The 21,809-nt window shown below is 36.8% G+C and overlaps 1 protein-coding gene across 2 annotated transcripts in view; it reads left to right on the forward strand.

The window, feature by feature from the left end:
- The window catches only part of LOC112053394 (dipeptidyl aminopeptidase-like protein 6), a 156,871-nt gene that overhangs the window by 45,264 nt on the left and 89,798 nt on the right, over nucleotides 1–21,809 (forward strand). The window contains exon 3 of one of the 2 annotated variants that reach the window (XM_052886322.1): nucleotides 13,968–14,181. In XM_052886322.1, the coding sequence (XP_052742282.1) occupies nucleotides 13,968–14,181 (214 nt within the window). The remainder of the gene's footprint in view (nucleotides 1–13,967; nucleotides 14,182–21,809) is intronic. The other variant, XM_052886325.1, reaches the window with a different exon arrangement.

Raw genomic sequence — 21,809 nt, forward strand, 5'->3', positions numbered from 1 at the left:
TTAAAGTCTAAGGTATACAACATAAACTTTAAATATTTTCAGTACGTTGGTAATAATTTATAAAAATTATTATAATTAAATTTTGCACTGACTTTGTTAGAGGTTCATAAAATAACATAGGATTCCTATAGCCCAAGAAAAACGTACTAACCCCGAGATATAGAAGAAAAAAAACAAGAGAGCGAAGCCGGATAATACCTTGCTTATGAAATAAACATAATTATCAAAATTTTAGACAAAGCATTCAAACAAAGCACACACACGGTTTTATTAAAGCCGGTGGCACTTGCAAACATTTCCGTAGAAGGTTGAAGGTACAAAGGATTAATTTAAAAGTTCAGTTTGCGGTCCAAGCTGTGTATTAGCTTTATCCTTAATTTGTGTAAACGGCATATTTACTTTCAGGTTAATATTTCAAAGGGTTTTGATTAATTTTCCAATTTTCCGTTCAAACATTCAGTTAATCATAAAATGTTCCGGTTTACATGAACTCTATGTAGTAAACTTTTGAAAGGATTTCAATCATTCTGAGCAAACACTCGCCTTATAATAGTCTGCAGGAAATTGCTTGTCAACTTAGGCCATCTTATTGTATCTCTTCTCTCTACTGTATGTTTATTTCATGTAGTATACGGGAGTTTATTTAACAGAGTGTTATTGTAGGCTATTTGATGGCTGTGTTTCTCCTTAATGTGACTAGTTACTAGCCTTGACCTTGGATTCGAGACTTGGTCGCTAACTATGGGCCTTATTAGAAGCCTCAAAGTCACTCGAATTATGCTTGTTTCTTTGCGTGCGCGTGCGTCCGAGGACATCAAGCGAGTTGCTGGATGCAGGCGGCTCGAGACAGTTGTACTTGGAAGTCCATGCAAGATGCCTATGTCCAGCAGAAGACGTCCGTAGGAATACGGGGGTAAAATATTGCCTATAGAACCCAGGGATAGAGTAGCTTTCGAACAGTGAATTTTTCAAATCAGTTCAGTAGTTTCGTATGATGCAATGCGAACAAACAATTAAATTTTCCCTCTTTATAATATTAGTATAGATATAGATTCCAAGAGGCAAGTTAACCTTCATACGTATTATGTTATCTAAAATTGTGACGTCGTTTCGAAAAATGTTGCGGTCGTTTTCAGAAAACTAAACCTTGGTATACTTTGAAGTCTTTATCTTTGGTATTTACCAAATAGAAAAGTTCATTTCGTACCAATGCAACGAAAGAGGAAGCAATATTTCTAGTTCGGCGCTATCGATGGTCGATTTATCTTTACGAGATAATATCGCGGGTCGCATGTTAGGACTACAGTCAGGGGCGCAGCTACCGCCGAATCAGCCGTATCAATGATACGGGGCCCCGGACTACAGGGGCCCCTTACGTGTAAAATCAAAATTTAGTAAAGTCTAATTTTTAACCGACTTCAAAAAAAGGAGGAGGTTTCTCAATTCGACCGTATATATATATATATATTTTTTATTTTTTTTTTCAATCTCACGTAATCTGGTGCTTCCCGAATTTCCCGAAAAAATCCCGAAATTCCGCGTGTATATGAGTATGTATCTGTCATTCTTGTCATTCCCGTTTTTTTAATTCTTTACAAGTTAGCCCTTGATTACAATCTCACCTGATGGTAAGTGATGATGCAATCTAAGATGGAGGTGGGCTAACTTGTTATAACTTGGAGGAGGATGTATATCCACACCCCTTTCGGTTTCTACACGACATCGTACCGGAACGCTAAATCCCTTGGCGGTATGTCTTTGTCGCTAGGGTGGTAACTATTCACAGCCGAAGCCTCCCCCCAGCCAGACCTGAACCAATTAAGATAACCTCAATCGGCCCAGCCGGGCATCGAACCCAAAACCTCCGTCTTGTATATCCACCGCGCATACCACTGCGCCACGGAAGCCATTATAAACTCTGAACATTCTACCATAAGTTCAGTTCACTTATGAATAGACATTGGGAGATACTAACATTAGGTTATCTTCGTATAGTAGTACTTACGGATCGAAGCATTTAGACAGCGTTAACAACCAGTATGTATTCAGTATGATCGCACTGCACACATAGCTATCATTCCTCAGCAGAGCCGCAATGTACGGATGCCTGACCACTTGTGTGACCGCGGCGCCGATACGTTCTCCGCTTTCGTCATTTTCTGGAAGCTTCTCTGCGGAGAATATTTAGAATTTCCACATTCAAATATTTATTAATTGAACAATGATATTAATTCTTCTTTTTTACCTACTGGCATTATTTCTGGTCTATACTAGACCAGATATAAATCAATGTAGAAAATGTCTGGCCCTCTGGTTAAATCCTTTCTTAGCAGACGTCTACTAATTATGAACTACCTCCCTGCAAAATTTTACTTTTGTAAAAGCGTCAAGCGGTTTTCGAGATATCGTGATGTCCTTTCGCTATTATATGTGTGAAGCCATCATAGCCTCTTAGAACACGTGTGAATAGTACAAAGAAGCAGGCTTGTTCACTTTCTTTGACGTATGCTAGTTGACATATACGAAATTGAGATGTAAATACGTCATTTGGTGCTTACTGGTGGATATCACACAGTAGGTAAATGACCTTTTGTCAATTGATTTGATGTTTATTTTAATAGGTTGATAATAAAGACCAAAATAGTGAATAGGGCAGCTGGTTGGTAATAGAAAATCTTAAAGATTTGATGTAATGTGATAGCTAACCGGGGAGATGTTTCCTTCAAAAGCTTTAAAATAATCACTTTAGGCGTAAAAACTCGAGCTTTTTTTTCTTACCGAACGCGTTGACTTGCGTAGAATTTCTTATAATATTGTAATCCTCGCCAAAGTCCTTGTCATCTGGAACAAAGCACAAATACTTGGAAAATGTGTAAATGGTATCAAATTACATCATAGTCAGAAGATTTATGTACGTTTTCTTAAATGTCAAGCAAAATAAATAAATATTCAGATTAAAATAAAACAAGGGGCATTCTTTAAGACATTCGGTGATAAAATAAACTTAAACATTATTATAAAACTCAGAGTGAGTTTTAGTTTAGCCGTGTTTTACAATAATTATTATGAATAACACTATCATTTTTTGGTTTAAGTATATTAAATAAGCATGTAACTTTTAGTAATAAAGCTATTGTCTTGTCATTATTAACCAACCATATTCGGCTCACTGTTGAGCACGAGTCTCCTCTCAGAATGAGGGTTAGGCCTTAGTCCCCCACGATGGTCAATTGCGGATTGGCAGACTTCGTAGAGAATTAAGAAAATTCTCTGGTATGCAGGTTTCCTCACGATGTTTTTTCTTCAACGTTTGAGACACGTGTTATTTAAATTCTTAAAACAACTGGATTAAGATTGATTGATGAGATTGTAGTCAAGAGCTAACTTGTAAAGAATAAAAAAAAAAGAATCAAACCTACGCCCGTCGAATCGAAGGCAGAAGTCATATCCACTGGGTTATAACCTCTCACGGGAAAATAACGTTTCAATTCTAAAAAACTTGAACATTATTGATTCTTTTATGAAATCCCTTAAAAGAACACTTTTTTGTTTTAAGTATGTTTAACAGAACCCTGTTTCGAGTACTGTTGGAACCATAGGAAATGGCGAATGGAACAAGTCTAATGACAAAAGAAACGCTTTTTAAGCGAGAAAAGCTGTCTAATTGGAAATAAAGGAGAGGGCTAAGTGTTTCGTCTTAGTATAATTAAATTAAGAAAACACTCAGCGTTTCTACTTAAAGAATACTAATTTTGCACTGAGAGCTTTTCCTTTGTGCTACTATTTTTGTTGACGAACAAACTGTGTTAATATTTTTTTGCTTGGTATGAACATCTGCGTTCTGCGAACATTGGAAAACCATTTATAAAACCAATATAAGTTTAAATGTGAAAATTTATTTGCCAGCATTGCTCGGGTTCAATTGATAACATTACTATAGTCCCAAAAACCTCATTGAAGCGGCATGGTGGCTCCAAATCTCCTCTTGTGTAGAGTTTTAACTCTTTACTGGGCCATTGAAAGGCACCAAGTAAAATTTGTGGAGTCTCCATCTAAATTATATTATTTAAAAGTAATTAAAAATTTAAATTGAGATATTTTATATTCAAAGTTCTTATCATCGGGCATTTGTTCCAAGAATTTCCCAATTTTAATCAATTACATCAGCGGTTAACTCAGGTTAATAACACAAACGGCTGCTGAGTTATTCGCTAACTTGGTAAAATTCGTCTTTCAGAGTGTAATGTCAATGAAGTCTATCTGATATCAACAATACATCAAGATTAAATCATCATCTGCTTGTCGTTATCCCACTTAAGTGAGATCGGCATAATTATGTCATACTATTCGATTCCCTTTTATTCTTCGACAACTTATCATGTACTCATTCCAAAATGATGTCATACTTTTCGATTTCCTTCTAAGTATTATTCGTCAACTTATCATGTTACCTTTAGAGACATCAATTTTTACACGCTCCAACTATCGTTTCTTTATTCATACTCTCCTCCTGTGTTGTTACACTAACAATTTTAACATTCTTCTGGTAATATGACTATCTTCATTCTCCCTTTGCATCTCATATCCATACCAAGCTATCATAACTCCTTAACTTTTCTGATAATACCACCAATTTCAGACTTCTTCTTATTACCATTCTATTCACATCTGTATGGTGTGAATAGAATGATCCATCAAGATTAAAATGAAATTACATACGAGTACACTTGCTAATATATTACTCGTATGTGTTTAGTGTAGGTTTAAATGTATATCATACCTAACTCCTCTGTATCTTCTTCAGTCTCTAACTTCCCTTCGGCCTGTATCCGAGCAGTCAGGATCAATAGCAAACCAACACGCCACATCTCTGATGTATAGTGAAGTTTACCGAACAATCGTTGTATAGGTTTTGTGATCGCCCCCACGCACAGAGTTATATACTTGCAGAGGGGACACAATTAGTCACTTGCTATTTATAAATTTATAGTTAAGGTAAAGTACATGATATTCACGATACTGTTATCAAATTGCTGTTATTTTACGGTACTACTATTTAAATATTCACATTTTTTTTCTTTCTTTTTATTATTATTTTTGTATCACTTATGTTCATTGGCGTATCTAGGATTACTTTCTAGGGTGGGCCCAGGCCCACCTTAAGCATTATAGTAATGTCGTTTACAATGTTTGTGGACGCTGGTCACTGAATGGTAGCCCAGAATTCTAGAGTGGGCACTGGACCATTCTAGAATTCTGGGCCCGTCCCACCCGGCCCACCCGCTGTATACGCCTATGCTTATGTTCCACATCTTAATCACATCTCTCTCCGCGTGGTGTTCCTCTTATACTGAGGTTCGTGACCTCTGTCACACATTCACGACTTTTTCCCGCACGATGTCACGCCATGCGGCTTGGCTTTTCGCGACTTGTAGTGCTTCGTGTACTTTTCTATCGAGAGTGGTGCGGATTTGATCGTGTGTGCGCGTGCGCGTCGATGCGTTGGTCGCATCGGTCTACGTCTTCGAGGTCTCTCGTCTTCCACTTTGCCAAATAACAAGGAAATCACATCATGGAATCTCAATTATGTATGTCGACTGATGATCTCTTTTTCAATTTTAGATTTTTCATTTTTATTTTAAGATATATTTATAATTTTATGATTAAACTTCTTTCTTGATAAATATAGTGTACTAGCTGACCAAAACGTTGTTTGCCTTATTTCCTAAAAAAATCTGAAATAGGGTATAAAACATAGATGTTAGCCGATTATCCGATCTACCCAATATGCACACAAAATTTCATGAAAATCTGTCCGGCCTTTTCAAAGGATGTTGGTATTGGTAACAAATACCGTGGCACGATTTTATACATTATAATCTAGTAAATAAAAAAAAATGTGCTTTAATCATCATTGAAAGAAGTCTATATATAGAAATGCTAATCTAGATTATAGTCCATCTCTGTACCAAACATCTATGACCGTTTGGCCTCGAACTTAGAAATGGTGTGACTAAAGTAAACTAAAACCGTCCGTTTTAGAAAACTTGCCAATTCCTTGCACCGTCATTCAGATCCGACAAATACTTTCAAAGCACGTTTCTTTCCGATATATCTAATATTGTAAGTATCAGCTAGCCATTTCTATAATATTCTTAGTGCTACATCCACGCAGGATGTTTTCGCTCGCGCTCAAAGTGTTTGTGTCAACATCGATATGGCGCTCGGTTAACGAAATCGCCCGTGAGAGCACGTGGCCCTATCGCGAACAACTTATAGGGCTTTCATTTGTTTTATTACGAATCATTTTATCAGAAGAAGGCCAAGCCTCCCATCTTATGGGAGGCTTCCCATCATCCCATCTAGGAGATGGAGATATGAATTTAGCACATCAATTTTTTTTTTACTCTCCGGTCATGAAGATGACCCGACCCGGAATACCGTTCGGTCCAGGTATTGTATTTCTGGACCGAAGACGGTCCAGGGCGTTGTTCTTCAAACACAGTACGACTCTTCTCCAATGCTTTGCGGACATAGGGTGATAATGTTATTTTTTTAACGACCACTATCAAATGTTAATTACAAAGACAGGGATCGTCGGCCTAATTTGTTCTCCAACGCCCGGGGAACTGCTGTTTCACTAGATGTTCAGTGATAATGCATTCTGGGTCGAGACACGCCAAATTTGAAAGGTCTATTTAAATCATAGCCTTAATTGATTTATCGTTACAAAACCAAAGCTAAGCTCCGTATCTCCTCTCTTATAAAGAGAAAGGACTGGCGCTGTAGAGAGTTAAAATAGGTTGATAATTATGAATGAACTTAACAAGAACATGCGAGAATAAACCGCCCGATCTAAATTTAATGAGATCACTAGCTAAGTGGAGGGTAAAAGCTAGTTATACATTACTCGTATATATGTATGATCTTATGGCTTATCCTACTCTGACGTAAGAGGTATAAGTAATAGCGTAATGTAGGTCGAACAGGCGACAGCCCTTACGTTAGTGGCGAGGAGCAATAAATGTCTCACGAACTTATATAGCACTTAGTGGATTACTTAGCGTGGAAGTAACGTAGGCTCTACCATAAGTGCTTGACGAATTCTTCGAATTTCACTTAAGATCGAGATATTTCATATTAAGAATATTGTTTTTAAAATATGATATAAAACTATTTGTATTTAACGAGAGCTTACCAACAAAATTTCTCTTTAATTTGCTTAAAAACCCTGGCCTCACTAGAACTGTAGCAAGTTCTATAAAAGAACGGGTATTCATAGCTGCTCTAATAGGATCTTACCAAATTTGGCTAGACAGGGAGAACAACACGAGCGGAGAAGTGGAGTGCTAGTTAACTGTCAAGAATATCTTTAACTCTACACCCATTGTTTACAAGTGCAGGGGCCGTAGCCAAGTGGCATGTCGGTTCTCTTTCTACAAACGCTAACGCTACGAAAAATAAAAAAAAAATGTATGAAAGTGACAGATCCGATCGACAACTTGATTACGTGACCTGTCAATAGTGAATATCATTTGGAAGCGTTAACGTTTGTAGAAAGAGAATCGCAAGTCCACATGGCTACAGGCCTAGGGCTTTACTCGGAATTTTTCTCTCTGCCGCACGGGTTTTTTAATTGTATGTTCATCTTAAGGTGGGTACTGACCAAAGTTACGGAACGTAATGTAGGTACCATTTGTAGCGAGCATGTTACGTTACGCCGTGTGCTAAATATCTGTTATCCGTGTAACATGTTCGTTGCTATTCCGTGCTCCAGATTTACTACTGATGACTTACTGACTGAAGCGCGTAACGCTCAAAGGATTCGCTAAAAAACCGACAACAGAGTGGAGCAATCGCTAGCGCGAATGTACCGCTCGTTGCTCGCTGCGAGCGCCTTGTTTTCCCGTACTGACTGCACGAACGCTCGCTATGTAACACATTACATTACACCCCGTAACGTCGGTCAGTACTGATCTTAATAGACCTCACACTGGACGGTATCAATATACACTTTCTACTCTCGTAACGTCATCGTAGGATATTCACATGGGTTAAATAGATAAGTTTACCTACAGAAAAGAAAGTAGGTACCTATACACTTAACATGGAAAAAAGTCAACTGAAAGTGCTCTGTCAAAAAAGGTTCACTGAAAAATCAGACAAATATTGACAAGGGCCTCCGTTTATTTGGGGGTAAAGGCCCCGTACTCCAAACTGAACAAGGCCGTGTAGTAATTAATATTTGTGGAAAAAGCCCAAATCCGCAGCCCATTAATAATATCGGACAAGTTTAATACTGGTATTAGTGGGAGGTGATAAATTTCGCCCGTTATGGTAACCGAATTAATTAACGGCTACAAAATGCTTAGTAATTGATCGTTTCAGCGCAAACGCGTATACCCCTTGATATCATTATTTTAACCATCTATCGGAACAGGCGAATACAGGGTTCCCTTTGTAGGAGAGAAATTTAGAGGAAAGTAAATTGAAACGTTGCTTTAGTGATACGCCCGCGACTTCGTCCGCGTGGAAATCAATGTAAACTTTCAAGCCCTATTTCACCACTAGAGAGGTTGAATTATAAAAATTTTTGAATCATATTATATTTGGGATTTTTTTCATGATTTATGGACAAATTTTTAAAACTGTAACTCTAAAAACGAAGGACTTTCCATACTAACTTTTAACCCCTATTTCACCCCCTTCTTATTTTATTTGACGGCCGCGTGGCGCAGTGGGTAGTGACCCTTCTTTCTGCATCCACGGCCGTGGGTTTGATTCCCACAACTGGAAAATATTTGTGTGATGAGCATGAGTGTTTTCCAGTGTCTGTGTGTATTTATACATTATATAAGTATTTATATGTAGTATATAATTGTATATTAATATTATAATTATATTATCAACTATCTTAGCACCCATAACACAAGCTACTCTGTATGCTTACTTTGGGGCTAGATAGTGTATTGTTTAAGTATATTTATTATTATTATTATTATTTTGTGCTATAAAAAGTATCCTATAACCTTCCCCATATTATGGTCTCAAACCGAGCAAATCGCAGCCTGACCCTGTAGACTGTAGTGGCCGTTAAAATAGTATAATGGTAATGATGATGATTCACATCTATGTCTGTTCGAAAAACTCCATCTGCTAAGCCGATGGGCAACTGAGAGGTATATAAACGACCTTCCTCGGTTTACGGCCCCGCAAACCATTTAGGGGTTGTAACGACCCTTAAGGGCAATTGATCATACGCGTACATTTGAGATGTGAACCAGATTATTACCCGAACGTGACACAGCAAATTGTTGTAGACACGTTATATTGCGATTTCCTTCCACTCGAATATGTACCAAACGAATCTACCATTTATAAACCACGAGAAAAGTAAGTTTGCTATAAATAGGTTTATTTATTTATTTATTTATTTATTTATTTATTTATTTATTCTCTACAAGTTAGCCCTTGACTACAATCTCACCTGATGGTAAGTGATGATGCAATCTAAGATGAAAGCGGGCTAACTTGTTAGGAGTACGATGAAATTCACACTCCTATAGGTTTCTACACGACATCGTACCGGAACACCAAATCGCTTGGCGGTACGTCTTTGTCGGTAGGGTGGTAGCCACGGCCGAAGCCTCCCACCAGCCAGACTTGGACTAATTAAGAAAACCTCAATCAGCCCAGCCGGGGATCAAACCCAGGACCTCCGTCTTGTAAATCCACCGCGCTTACCACTGCACCACGGAGGTCGTCAAAAGGTATGACATATTAAAATTCAGACATGTCTAAAGATCATCAGGTGTTTTTGTATGTTTGTAGGAGGTAATCTCTGGGTCTATACAACCAATTTTGAAAATTATTTTTCAAAATAAAATCAACGGTATTTGTGAGTGTCATCTTCTTTATGCATAAAAGCGAAAGGTCACATCACGAAATATCGAAAACCGCTTTACGTACAAAGATGAAATTTCGCAGGGAGGTAGTTTATAATTAGTAGACGTCCGCTAAGAACGGACAATGGAAGTAGATGAATTAATTTATCTCCGTATTCCCACTGGAATGGGAACTACGCGAGTGAAATCGCGGGGCGCCGGTTAGATGTGTACACAAATAAATCAATATATGATGATAGAGATGTACACAAATAAATCAATCTAGGTTGATGTTTACCCAACTGTACGAGATTAGTACAGTTAGCATTTACGAGCATAATCAAGATATACAGGGTGATTCGGTCTTTAGTGCGGATATTTTTTTCGTTGTTCTGTATCATTAATAGAATAAAAATCTACAAACAATTCGGTACGTTTTATGTAATTATTTTTTTTAAATTTATGACTCAAAAATCTATACTAATATTATAAAACTGAAACGCGCTAATCTCAGGAACTACTGATCCGATTTGAAAATTTATTTCAGTGTTTGAGAGCCTATTTACTGAGGAAGGCTATATGTTTATCCCGACATTCCTACGGGAAAGGGAACCACGCGGGTGAAACCGCGGGGTGTCAGCTAGTAACTATAATAATGGACACATCAGTACCAAAAAAACTGCTGGCAGCACTTCCTGACGTCCTTTAATTATAAAAAATAATAGATAGGTAGATAGGTATCAAACAAAAACGCACAAAGGTCAACGGCCCTCGGCGCGGGCGCTCGCTAACCTACCAGCTGATTTTGTTGTTACCAATTACCTAGTACGGCGATAGGGTGACCCTCAAATTCTGTTTAAAAGTGAATTACTCTGTTATTTTTCGTTAAAAAAATACGTGATCATTACATTTTGATTATGTACAAAATATAAAAATATCTGTACTAAAAAAAATCTTCCTGTATATAACGGTATTCTAAAGCTATAACTGATAAAACTTGTTTACAGAACGATAAATCTGTCGCGAGTATGGAGTGCCGAGACAGGCAGGAAATACTCAATATATCACGGCGGCAACAAAGCCTCGCTGATACGATGCGCCCATAAAAGGGATAGCTGCCAAATGCTCAGGATTATCTCCATACAAAAATTCACGTATTTATTAATTAAAGCTTTTTTTTATTCTTTACAAGTTAGCCATTGACTACAATCTCACCTGATGGTAACTGATGCAATCTAAGATAGAAGCGGGCGAACTTGTTATTTGTGAACATACAAATAAAAAACTAAAGAAAATCCTTACAATCTACCGAATAACACGTTAAATTGTAAGCAGATTCACTAATTATAACGTATTACGTTATACTTAGTGAATTAGCCTGGTCTGTCTAATGATACATCGGCCGTGCAGTGGCGTGCATAGGGTTTTTAACACTATGTGAACAAATTGTACAAAATGGGCATATCTTTCTCAAATGCAGGGCTCATAGAAATTTCTTGCATCTATGACGTCCACGACACTGCGGCACCCTACCGGCAAAGACGTACGTAAGAACAAGGATTACAGTAGAATAAACTTGCTTTCATCTTAGCCGCATTGTCATTTACGATGAGGTAGAATCGCAGTCAAGAACCAACTTGTCATTAATTAAAAAGAATAATTTTATTCAGCTTACCGCCTCCACCTTTCGACTCCGTGATATTCCTCACTCGTAAGAATCACTTTGCTATATAAATAATAAAATAAATAAAAATGGTTGGTAGCCGTTTGCACTGCAAGAATTTTCACTGCGGCGAAATTCGTGGCCAGCATAATATTAATATTAAAGTAAGTACTTTAGTAGTACTTTACTTACTAGTACTTTGGTATTCTTAAACTAGTACCTAATAGTCTTAAATAAATATGTAGGTAGGTACTTATACATTTCTTTGACTTTTAAGGCAAAATGCATCATAACTAAAGGGGAATGACCACCGGCCCATACATCGACGGCTCAGAGAACTTAAGTATGACCCCGTATAAAAGTATTTGGAGATGATAATTTGATGTATAGAATAAAAGTATGTTATTAGAGGAAAAAATTTTTTTTTTTGTATAATTCTTCTAGGGCAAAATCTTCGCCGGTGAGCCAAAGCGGCGAAGTAACATTTGAAGCTGTGTTATTTTTTTCTGTTACCAACATGCTTAACAAACAAACCAATTATAAGTCTTCAAAAAATATCAGAAAACTTAGGCTGTTTTGTCAACGATCTTAGCTTGTCCCCATTGTGGACAAATTAGAGATGAATTAAAAATGTCGCAAACTTTTTTGATAAAGTAATGATTTCATTATTAAACTAGAGTTGGTGGTTGTGGTAGGTGGTTAGAATAGACCTGGGCTGGGGATGAGCATACCCATACAATAACCCTAATGATCATATATTTTTGGTTTCCTCTGACGAGGCAGGTCCTATAGAAGGTAATTGGTCCGAGCTTCCCACGTCCCTAAGCTAAACGGTATATGTATCTGACAGTGTATAGCTGGCGTTAGAACGATGCACGTCTGGAACCCGAAATTCAATGGGTATATAATCGCCAACCTTGGTTTTTGATATTTAACTTTTCTTTAGTCTTTAACGCAAAAACAAAGGGACTCGCAGTACGATACGCATACATTTAACGATACATTAATTATTACACAAATCTGGACACGCCTTTACATGCGTTATTAACAATGATTATTTTATACTATAGATATGTCACGTACCTACATAATCACCGCAAAAAGTGATCCCAATTTAGCGACTCCATTGAGCGCACACATGCACAGTTTTGCGTTTACTTACATTATATATTTATGTATATAGTTTACACTTCCTAACACAAATCGATATTGTAGACAATATTTATGTGTTTAAATATTTTTTGTTGTTTAAACAACTAAATTAAATTAAGACAATTATACACATTTGTCCGCCTTAGTTTTGATGCCCTATCTCTAGTATAAAAATCATTGCTTGTTAGTACATTTGTAACATATCCTGGGCATATACGAGGGTAATATTGCCTATTTCTGAAGTCGTGTCAGAGCATGGTTATCAGAATACGACACCCGCGGAGGCCATTCCGACGTAAACTCCGCCATTAGGCGACATTACGGTTGTTTCCACCGTAACGATACACGCACTCAATTGAACTTCAGACGTGTTCAGTCTATTCTCTGGTATATCTATATCTGATATATGTTACAGGAACTGTTATATTTGTGACATCATAAAATTGTAAATACCGTTAGATTATAATCTATCTCGCGAGTTTGAGAATTGTCAAATGAAAGGCAGCTAGCTCTACGCAGCATAGCAGCCGATACTCTACGGTCGGTATATATTTCTTATTTTAGTAACTAAAAAAAATACCAAAGTAATCGTTTACCGAAGATATTAAAAAAAAATTAAAGTAAATATCTTCGGTAAATCTTCGAATTTTAGGCATACTCTATCACCTATATATTTGAAAAACTGTTTTGACTGATAAATTAATACTGGTACAAGTGTCAAGCTATAATAAGCTATAATAGGGACTAATATCAAATTTAATATAAACAATAATAATTTCGCACAGTACATAGAATAAGGGTCCGAATTATATCGATATTAATTAATAAAAGTTAAGGATTTCTTATAAAACTTAAATTAAAAATCATATAGTTTTTTCAAAATTTACAAACGTCAAAAACGCTACGTTTGTAAGGGATTTGTAATAGTGACGTCACAAAACACCTATAGGCCGTTATGGCCGACAGGCGTTTTGGCTCGTATTGTCAAAAACACATTTAAAACGTGTATACAAAAGTTCAGCTCAATCCGTTGAAGATATCTACTTCAAAATTGAGCTCAATGAATCCACCGTGACATTCTACATACATTGCAAGTTAAATAAAAGCTTTTAAAAACTAAAATTTTAATTTAATTACGTCTCAAAAAATGTGAAAACAAAAAACTTCAATCTAGTAGAACTTTCTCAAATTTAAGACTATTTAAGAAAAAAGTGTCAAATAGACTATTCATTAGCAAATCTTAGGTCTAACCAGTGTCCTTGTTTCAGAAGCTGGTGGTCGGGAGTCCGAACCAGCGCAATTGGAGGGGCATCCTTATCGCTCTACTAGTGATTGTTGCCGTGTTGGCCTTGATAGTGACCTCTGTGGTGCTGCTGACTCCGCCTGATGAAGGGCCGAGGGTCAAGGGACGGAGGCTTAAGATACAGGACCTCCTGAACGAAGAGTTAGTGCCTGCGCGATGGAATGGGACGTGGATATCGGGTAAGTTGCTTTAAATCATTTCCCGTGACCAATATTCCGTTTCCCTTCAATTTGGTAAAGACTGTGTAAGAAGTGGGTGCTACAATAGTGGTAGGCGGGTATCAAACCCACGATATATCGGTGTGAGTCCGGCTTCTATAGCTCCATAAGGAGCCTTATGGAGCTATAGAGGTTTCAATTAGCTTGTTGAAGACTTAATATTGTGGCTCGCGTTTTTAATAAATTATTAAGTAATGCTTAATTGGTTCAGAGAATTAGTATCTCCGGATATGATCATGAAGTTCGTCTCTATATTCAGTTTGTCAATTACAGTAAAACAAAGAGATTTGCGCCAAAAAGTTCTTTGATTTGTAAACAATACATGTAAATACTATTCATTAGCAATCTTTTGCTAACACAGTTGCCCTATTAACTTCGACATCGATTGCATTAGCCCAAACTGTCGACAATTTGCTCTGTCATTTGTCTTATAAATGAGCAGCGGGAAATTGTTCTGCCTACTAAATGATCCTGAATTAACAGTTGCTATTAACACTAGAATCTAGATTACGGTCAAAGGCTTTAGCATTGCTCTAAGAAGGTCAACTTTCAATAGCCTCGCATAAAATAGGGTGACTAGGTAATGTCAAATTAAGGTCATCATATTTACTCGTAGTGTTCCAATAATCCCGTTTATACTATACAAAAGTTATTGGAATTTAGGCTGTATTAGGGTTTGACACCTAACCCATCAATTAGGATGATGCAGTTGGATTCTGGAGTTGGGAAGTAGATGACAGACAATACGAGTTATAAGTATATATACATACAATATTATGAAGGACTAGCTCGTCCGCGTAAACTTCAATCAATGTAAACTTTCAAGTCCTATTTCACCCCCTTCTTAATTTTACTTTCGCAATAAAAAGTATCCTATAACCTTTTCCGTATTATGCTCTTAAACCGTGCCAAGTTTCATTTGAGTTCATTCAGTAGTTTCAGCGTGAGTAGTCAACAAAAAACACGGACAGATAGACAGACAGACAAGAAATAGAAAAAAAATATTTTTGGCTTCAGAATCGATTATATAATGCCATCCAATTAAAATTTTCAAAATATCTTCAATGTACAGAATTAGACCTGTTACAGTTTTATTATAAGTATAGATAGATAGATAGAGATAGATAGATAGCACTGTCTAGAGTGAGTATTTCTTCATCCTGGGTGTCCCTCAGGTATGTTGTGACCAGATGTTTTCATCTTGCTAACATCGAATACTTACACAGACATAATCCACCAACAGCTTGCTTCTGAGTGTGACCTTATTAATTTTGAGAAACCGTACTATATGTACCTAGTACGACCCAGCGACAGTTTTTGAAAGTAGCTCAGTTTCTTCTGGGACTAAACGATTATCACTGACAGATATATTGTAGACCTGCAGGCTAATTCACTATAATACTAAAGGAAAAAGTATCAAAATTATAAACATGAGGGTAATCTCGTGAGCAGTGCCCAAGTACATTGATCACGATATTACCCCCATGTTTATAATAGGAGAGTTTAAATATTTATTAAATTTATAAGTTACTATGTACGAGTATATTAGTTTAATTTAGTCCACGTAATAAAAGCGCCGCGGGTGTAATTTAATAACGTGTTAAATATTTTCTACACAATGTTAAAAAGTTTGCCTCGGCAGCGAGTTACAGTGGCCCAAGTAGTCTCTAGCGATTATATTATAGAGGTAGCGTAAAGTTTTTATAGATAACCCGAGTTATTTGGCATTATTTAAAATAAATTGATTAATTACAAAAGATAATCCGGTTTCGGTGTATGTAGCATTGTCTTATATAGTTGTACCCCAGTACCCCTTACGATGGTTCTTTGGAAGTCTAAAGCACCTTTACTTCTCGAGTTATGCTAATATCACTTCATCACCATCGGCTGATGGACCTTCGTAGCTGCACACAGGCAGGAGGCCTAAAAGACTTCTAAATCCCATCTACAGCGTATATTTATTTGACTTATACATATTTTGAGACCTAGAAGGTTGTCGACCTAAATCAAAGTCATTCAAGTTGATTATAGTGTAATGTAACTCAATCCTGATAACTTAAAAAGCAATATGGATAATTCGAACGTCTATATCAAAGGGACTACTTTATAATACAGATAAACAATAATTATGTTATTATGATGTGGATTTAGTAGATATTATTATTAGCTACGCCCAACTGAAACTCTTATAACTGCAAACTTTCAGCGTCCGCACTGTTGTCGTCACGTCCAAAACGTCACAACTGTAACTTTGCGGATATATGAAGCAGCATAATAAATATATCGTATACTAACCGCTAATTGTAAAAAAATATGAAATTCAAAAAGCAACTTCCTGCTGCAAAATAAAAATAAATTTAGTACGTTTGACCTTTATGTCATCTCATTTGACTGGGCCACTCGTAAATTATGTAAATGCAAGAACATACACACCCGTTGCTGTCTTAAAAAGCGCTATGAAATATTCTCTCTTTTCGCGCCCAAAGTGCTAGTGGGGAAAATTCAAATTTACTCGTATGCGGTACGAATGCAACTTTGTGTAGGTTGTAGGCATACATTATTCAGGTAAATTAAACGCGAAAATGTGCTTTTGCATTACGTTTAATGAAATAAAACTTTCTATAAAACTACCGTCACTCTCACTCGCTATGTTAATTTGGATTTCATTTTCTGTAAGCGTTTAATTGTTCAAGAAACATCCACCGAATGAAATCCATTGAAATTTTATGGCTTTCCATAGAAAATAATCATAAACTTTTTTTTTGGCATTTTACTATCAAATTGCAATTATAAAACAGACGAATACAATAAGGAATTTAAGCTGACTTATCCTAATACGAATCATGTCCACGTGGAATGGTGGCAAGAATACTGGCTGCATTTCCGCTGTGGACAGCCAGGCTGATGCTTTGCGCAAAAAATGAGCCAGCCCTTGTGTCACCAGTCCAGGCCGCTGTGAAATGATTTGGAGAATTTTTTTTTGCACTGCGGCTCTATGGCCCAAGGGTCTCCACGGCACAAGTAACAAAATAGACTAATGGCAAACAGACTCAATTTAATTTATTCTTCGAAAGACACTGAGCTAGCGGTATTCAGGCCTGAACATATATATTGCGTAAATGACCTGTCCTGAAAATTAAACCCCAGAATGGAGTGGTTGTAAAAAGTAAAAATAGCCTATAGATTTTATAAAAGTATATGAACTGAACTTATTAGTTATTTTTACTACTATCAGTTTAATTGGATAATTAAAACTACTAAGCATTGAATACTAAGCTAAATCACAGAACATGGATAATGCTAAAGCTGACGCAGTATTTTGCAATTCCGTGAGCTAAATCGTAATCCGAAAAGCAATCACCTACGCGAACTAATATGAAATGCCAATCACACCAATAATAACAGCTATAAACATTATTGTATTCCTTGACAGCTATCTTAAACGTCACGGGTTTTCTAGGTACTCCGTGCTGAAAACTAATGTCAGGTGTCGGTTAAGCTCAAATGTCTGCAGCGCTAACGGCTTGACATCCGATAAAACTGAACGTATGTTGGTCGCGATGTGCATGACATCATGCCGATCAGTCATTATAGCGACAGCTTTAGCGTTTTCTATGCTATGTGATCGTGAACGTAGGCAACTGATGGCAAAAAATGAATTTCTATTTAAAAATCGATGTCATGTAACTTGTATTTTACTAAAACAAATATTTTTAGTTTTTGTAACAAAACTCATCAAGGAAAATACTGGTGACTTATTTCTGATACTAAACAGTAATACTGTGTTTTTTAGTTCTTAAACACTAAATTAAACAATTTATATCACTGAAATCTAAGATTTCTAGGTTTATTCATATCGAAGTTATAGGGGGTCGAAAAGGCCTGAATGGCTTCGAGAAAAGGATGTTACGGCCGTGCCTTGTTCCTCGACTTGACTGCACTGCCCTTAGAATTATACATTAGTAGTATTTCTATTTAAATATCACGTATCTGAACAAACAGTGGAGGAAAAACATCGGGAGGAAACCTGCATACCAGAGAATTTTCTCAATTTTCTGCGTGTGTGTAGTCTGCCAATCCGCATTGGGCCAGCGTGATGGACTATTCTAAGAGGAGACTCGAGATTAGCAGTGAGCCGAATATGGGTTGATAATAATGATGATTATGAGTATTTCCCAAAAACTAATTTTGGCATAACTTGGTTCAACGTATTACCTTACAAGCATAATATAGATTATTTCAAGAGTCTGCCAACTGCGGCAGTAATGAGACGCATTCTAGTGCTAGATATAGCGTGACCTAGATACCTGACGGGGACGTTGTGATTGCCTACGGTCACATGACCCGCGGGACTTGCTCTGAGGCTCAGCTTATAGAAAATTCACGTTCGCTAATTGATTTTTATCATTGCATTTGCAACAGAGTTCATATACAGAGCATTTTATATTGTACTAGTGGACGCCCGCGACTTTTTCCGCGTGGAAATCAATATAAACTTTCAAGCCCTATTTCACCACTTTAGAATTTGAATTTGATTTTTTTTTATGATTTATGAATAATTTTTAAAACTGTAACTCTAAAAATGAAGGACATTCCATACAAACTTTCAACCCCTATTTCACCCCCTTCATAATTTATTTTCGCAATAAAAAGTAAGCTAAGTAAGCTTTTGCGTATTATGGTCTTAAACCGTGCCAAGTTTCATTTGAATCCATTCAGTAGTTTCAGCGTGATACTCGAATAACAAAAAAACACGGGCAGACAGACAGACAGACAAAAAATCGAAAAAAATATATTTTTAGCTTCACTATCGATTATATCATGCCCCCCAACAAAAAATTTCAAACTATCTTCAATGTACAGAATGAATTCTAGATGGTGCTAGTAGTACTCTATGCCACGGTAACGTTTGGTGTTACAAATGGTAGAAGTAAAATCTCAAATTGCGAATAAATGTATAGAATTCGACCAGTTTTATTATAAGTACAGATATAGATATAGATTGTATGGATCAGTGACTACTGAATACTTATTATGGACTATTTGACGCCAGCGATCATTTCCGTTAAGACTTTACACATTCAAAGTAACATGATACAATCTTGTTTTACTACTCCATAAGTCCCAATAAATTAATAAAAGAAAACTCACAAGCATATGAGCAAATTAGACTCACGGATTTGTGAAGAGAAACTGGTGTGCCTACATTGGGTACATAACATTGGGTTCGAAACGTTAGGCACTAATATTATCATTTACCAGTGTAAAATTTAAACTATACAAATCATGAAAATAATTAGCTAAATATGCTTCATATTATTGATTTATGATTTATTTCACAGTTATTAACTGAAATTTATATTTTCCTGTACCTAGTTTATTTATATATTTTTTACATATATCTAGCAAATAACGGTATTTAAATGACTTGCTTTCTTAAACTATTATTGGAATAAGTTATTCAAAAAGGCACTAAATGTCAATTAACTCGATTTGTTTAGAGTAGAGTAATTTGATTGCTGGTAGTCGGGAATACCGGAACCTCTAATCCGGATCAATCGAGTCGTCTACCGGATCCGAAACAAATGAGTTAATTGTTTGCGTGACCAATCCATTATCAAGAGGCGCTAACATGCGACGAATGAGATAATCTCGTGAAGACAAACAGACAAATCTCAAACAATCGGATCAACCGGAAATATCGATGTCTCTTACATTGAGTTGGTATGAGATGGGACTGGGACTACTTGGCCACTTTTGGACGGCATTTTGTCTATTTTTCTTCACTTGGTCGCGTGTTAGCACCACAGGATTCGATCACTCTGAGCCATCACACTATCACGCTTCACATCACACTAAGAGTAAAATCAATTTCCATTCCAAATTTCAGCTAAATCTCTTCAGTAGCCGCAGCGTAAAGGAAGAACAAACATACATACACAAAAACTTTCGCCTTTATAATATTAGTGTGATGATAATGCACTTAATAAATAATAACAATACCTACACACAAACTTTATTTTTTGGTGATTTTGATTTGAGCTGCCACTTGTACGCGTAAAATTCTGTTTTTCACAAATCCCGAGAGCACCATGTATTTTTCGGAATTAGAAGTAGCATATGTTGCTCCATAACCTCCTCAGTGAAAGACCCATTAAAATTAGTTCTGCCGTTCCAGTCCCTGACAAACAGAAAGACGGGCAGACTGATCAATTCTATCCCCAAGGGGATAAAATAGGGGATGAAAGTTTGTATGAAACTTTGTCAATTTTGCGGTGATTTGACTGAAATTTACAATGAAAATAGATTTTACTCTGGATTAACACATAGGCTGCTTTTCATTCCGGAAAAATCCATGATTAGTTGTAATTCTCATGTTTTATGGTATGTCAGTGCCAGCTGCAGATAAAAAATAACTCTGTATTGTATAGAAAAGGTCGTCGGGTACACAGCACAGTTCAATAAGTTCCAATTCAGTCACAGTCATTATGTTTGCATGTCGCCGTCATTCGAAGCGTTTATTGTTGCGTGCACCAGACGAGCCATATCAACGTTGCTCCAGATAAATGATACTCTAGAATTGTTGGAAGAATAGGCTTTTTCGCTTACATCGTAATTGATAATACGATGTAGAATGTTTACTTATTTAAATGTGTATTTTTACTCTTATTTAATTTTTAACAATGTTGATAAAATACAAAATATAATTCTTTTTCTTCTTTGTCGTTACACTCTTGACAGAGTGGTCGTGGTCGTCATTTGGGTGCGGTGGCAAGCCTGGCCATTCCGTAGTGTGGCTCTCCTAGCACATTCGTGGAGCGTCCATGGAGAGCGGTTTTTACTTGGTCAGTCCAGCGCATTGGTGACCTGCCACGTGCTCTTGTGCCCTCCACCTTTCCTTGCACCACAAATCTCTCTATGGACGTGTCATCTCTACAAAATATAATACAAAACATTATTATTATTTTTTTTTAAATCAACCCTCCCGCTGCGGGACATTTGAGTGCCCAAGCAACCGTTGGTCAGGGTTCCAGAGTGAGGAATCTCCTCACAATACGCGCCGTCTCAAGAATCACTGCCTTCCGTATCCGATCCTTAATCTGAGACCGAAATGAAAACACTATCGGACAGAATGGCTCAAGTGAGCAATTCTCATGTGAAACTGAAATCTGAAGAAGAAAGCGCCATGTTTAGGGTTGCCAGGTTGCCAAGCCCATTAGCCGGACAGACTAGTTACTTTGGCCGGACATTAGTTTGAAAAGGCCGGCCACTCTCACACGAACACATTATTAAGGATTTTGTGCCTCTGTAGGTATTAATAGTAACACAAAAAATTTATGTAAAATAAGCTTTTTTGACTATTATTATAAATAATGTTAAATTCTAATTAAATATAAATAAATCGAACCTGTTTTAGTCATTTATTATTGATCATTAAAATCATTAAATTGAGTTTGTAAAAATTGAGTTCTAGAAATGTAAAAAGCCTAGCAAAATCCGGACGCCGTTTGTTTTGGTCGGACACGCAATCAAAAAACCTAACTATGTCCGGCTTTATACGGACGCCTGGCAACCCTAGCCATGTCTCA

The sequence above is a fragment of the Bicyclus anynana genome, chromosome 2 (assembly GCF_947172395.1).
Source record: "Bicyclus anynana chromosome 2, ilBicAnyn1.1, whole genome shotgun sequence".
Classification (NCBI taxonomy): Eukaryota; Metazoa; Arthropoda; class Insecta; order Lepidoptera; family Nymphalidae; genus Bicyclus; species Bicyclus anynana.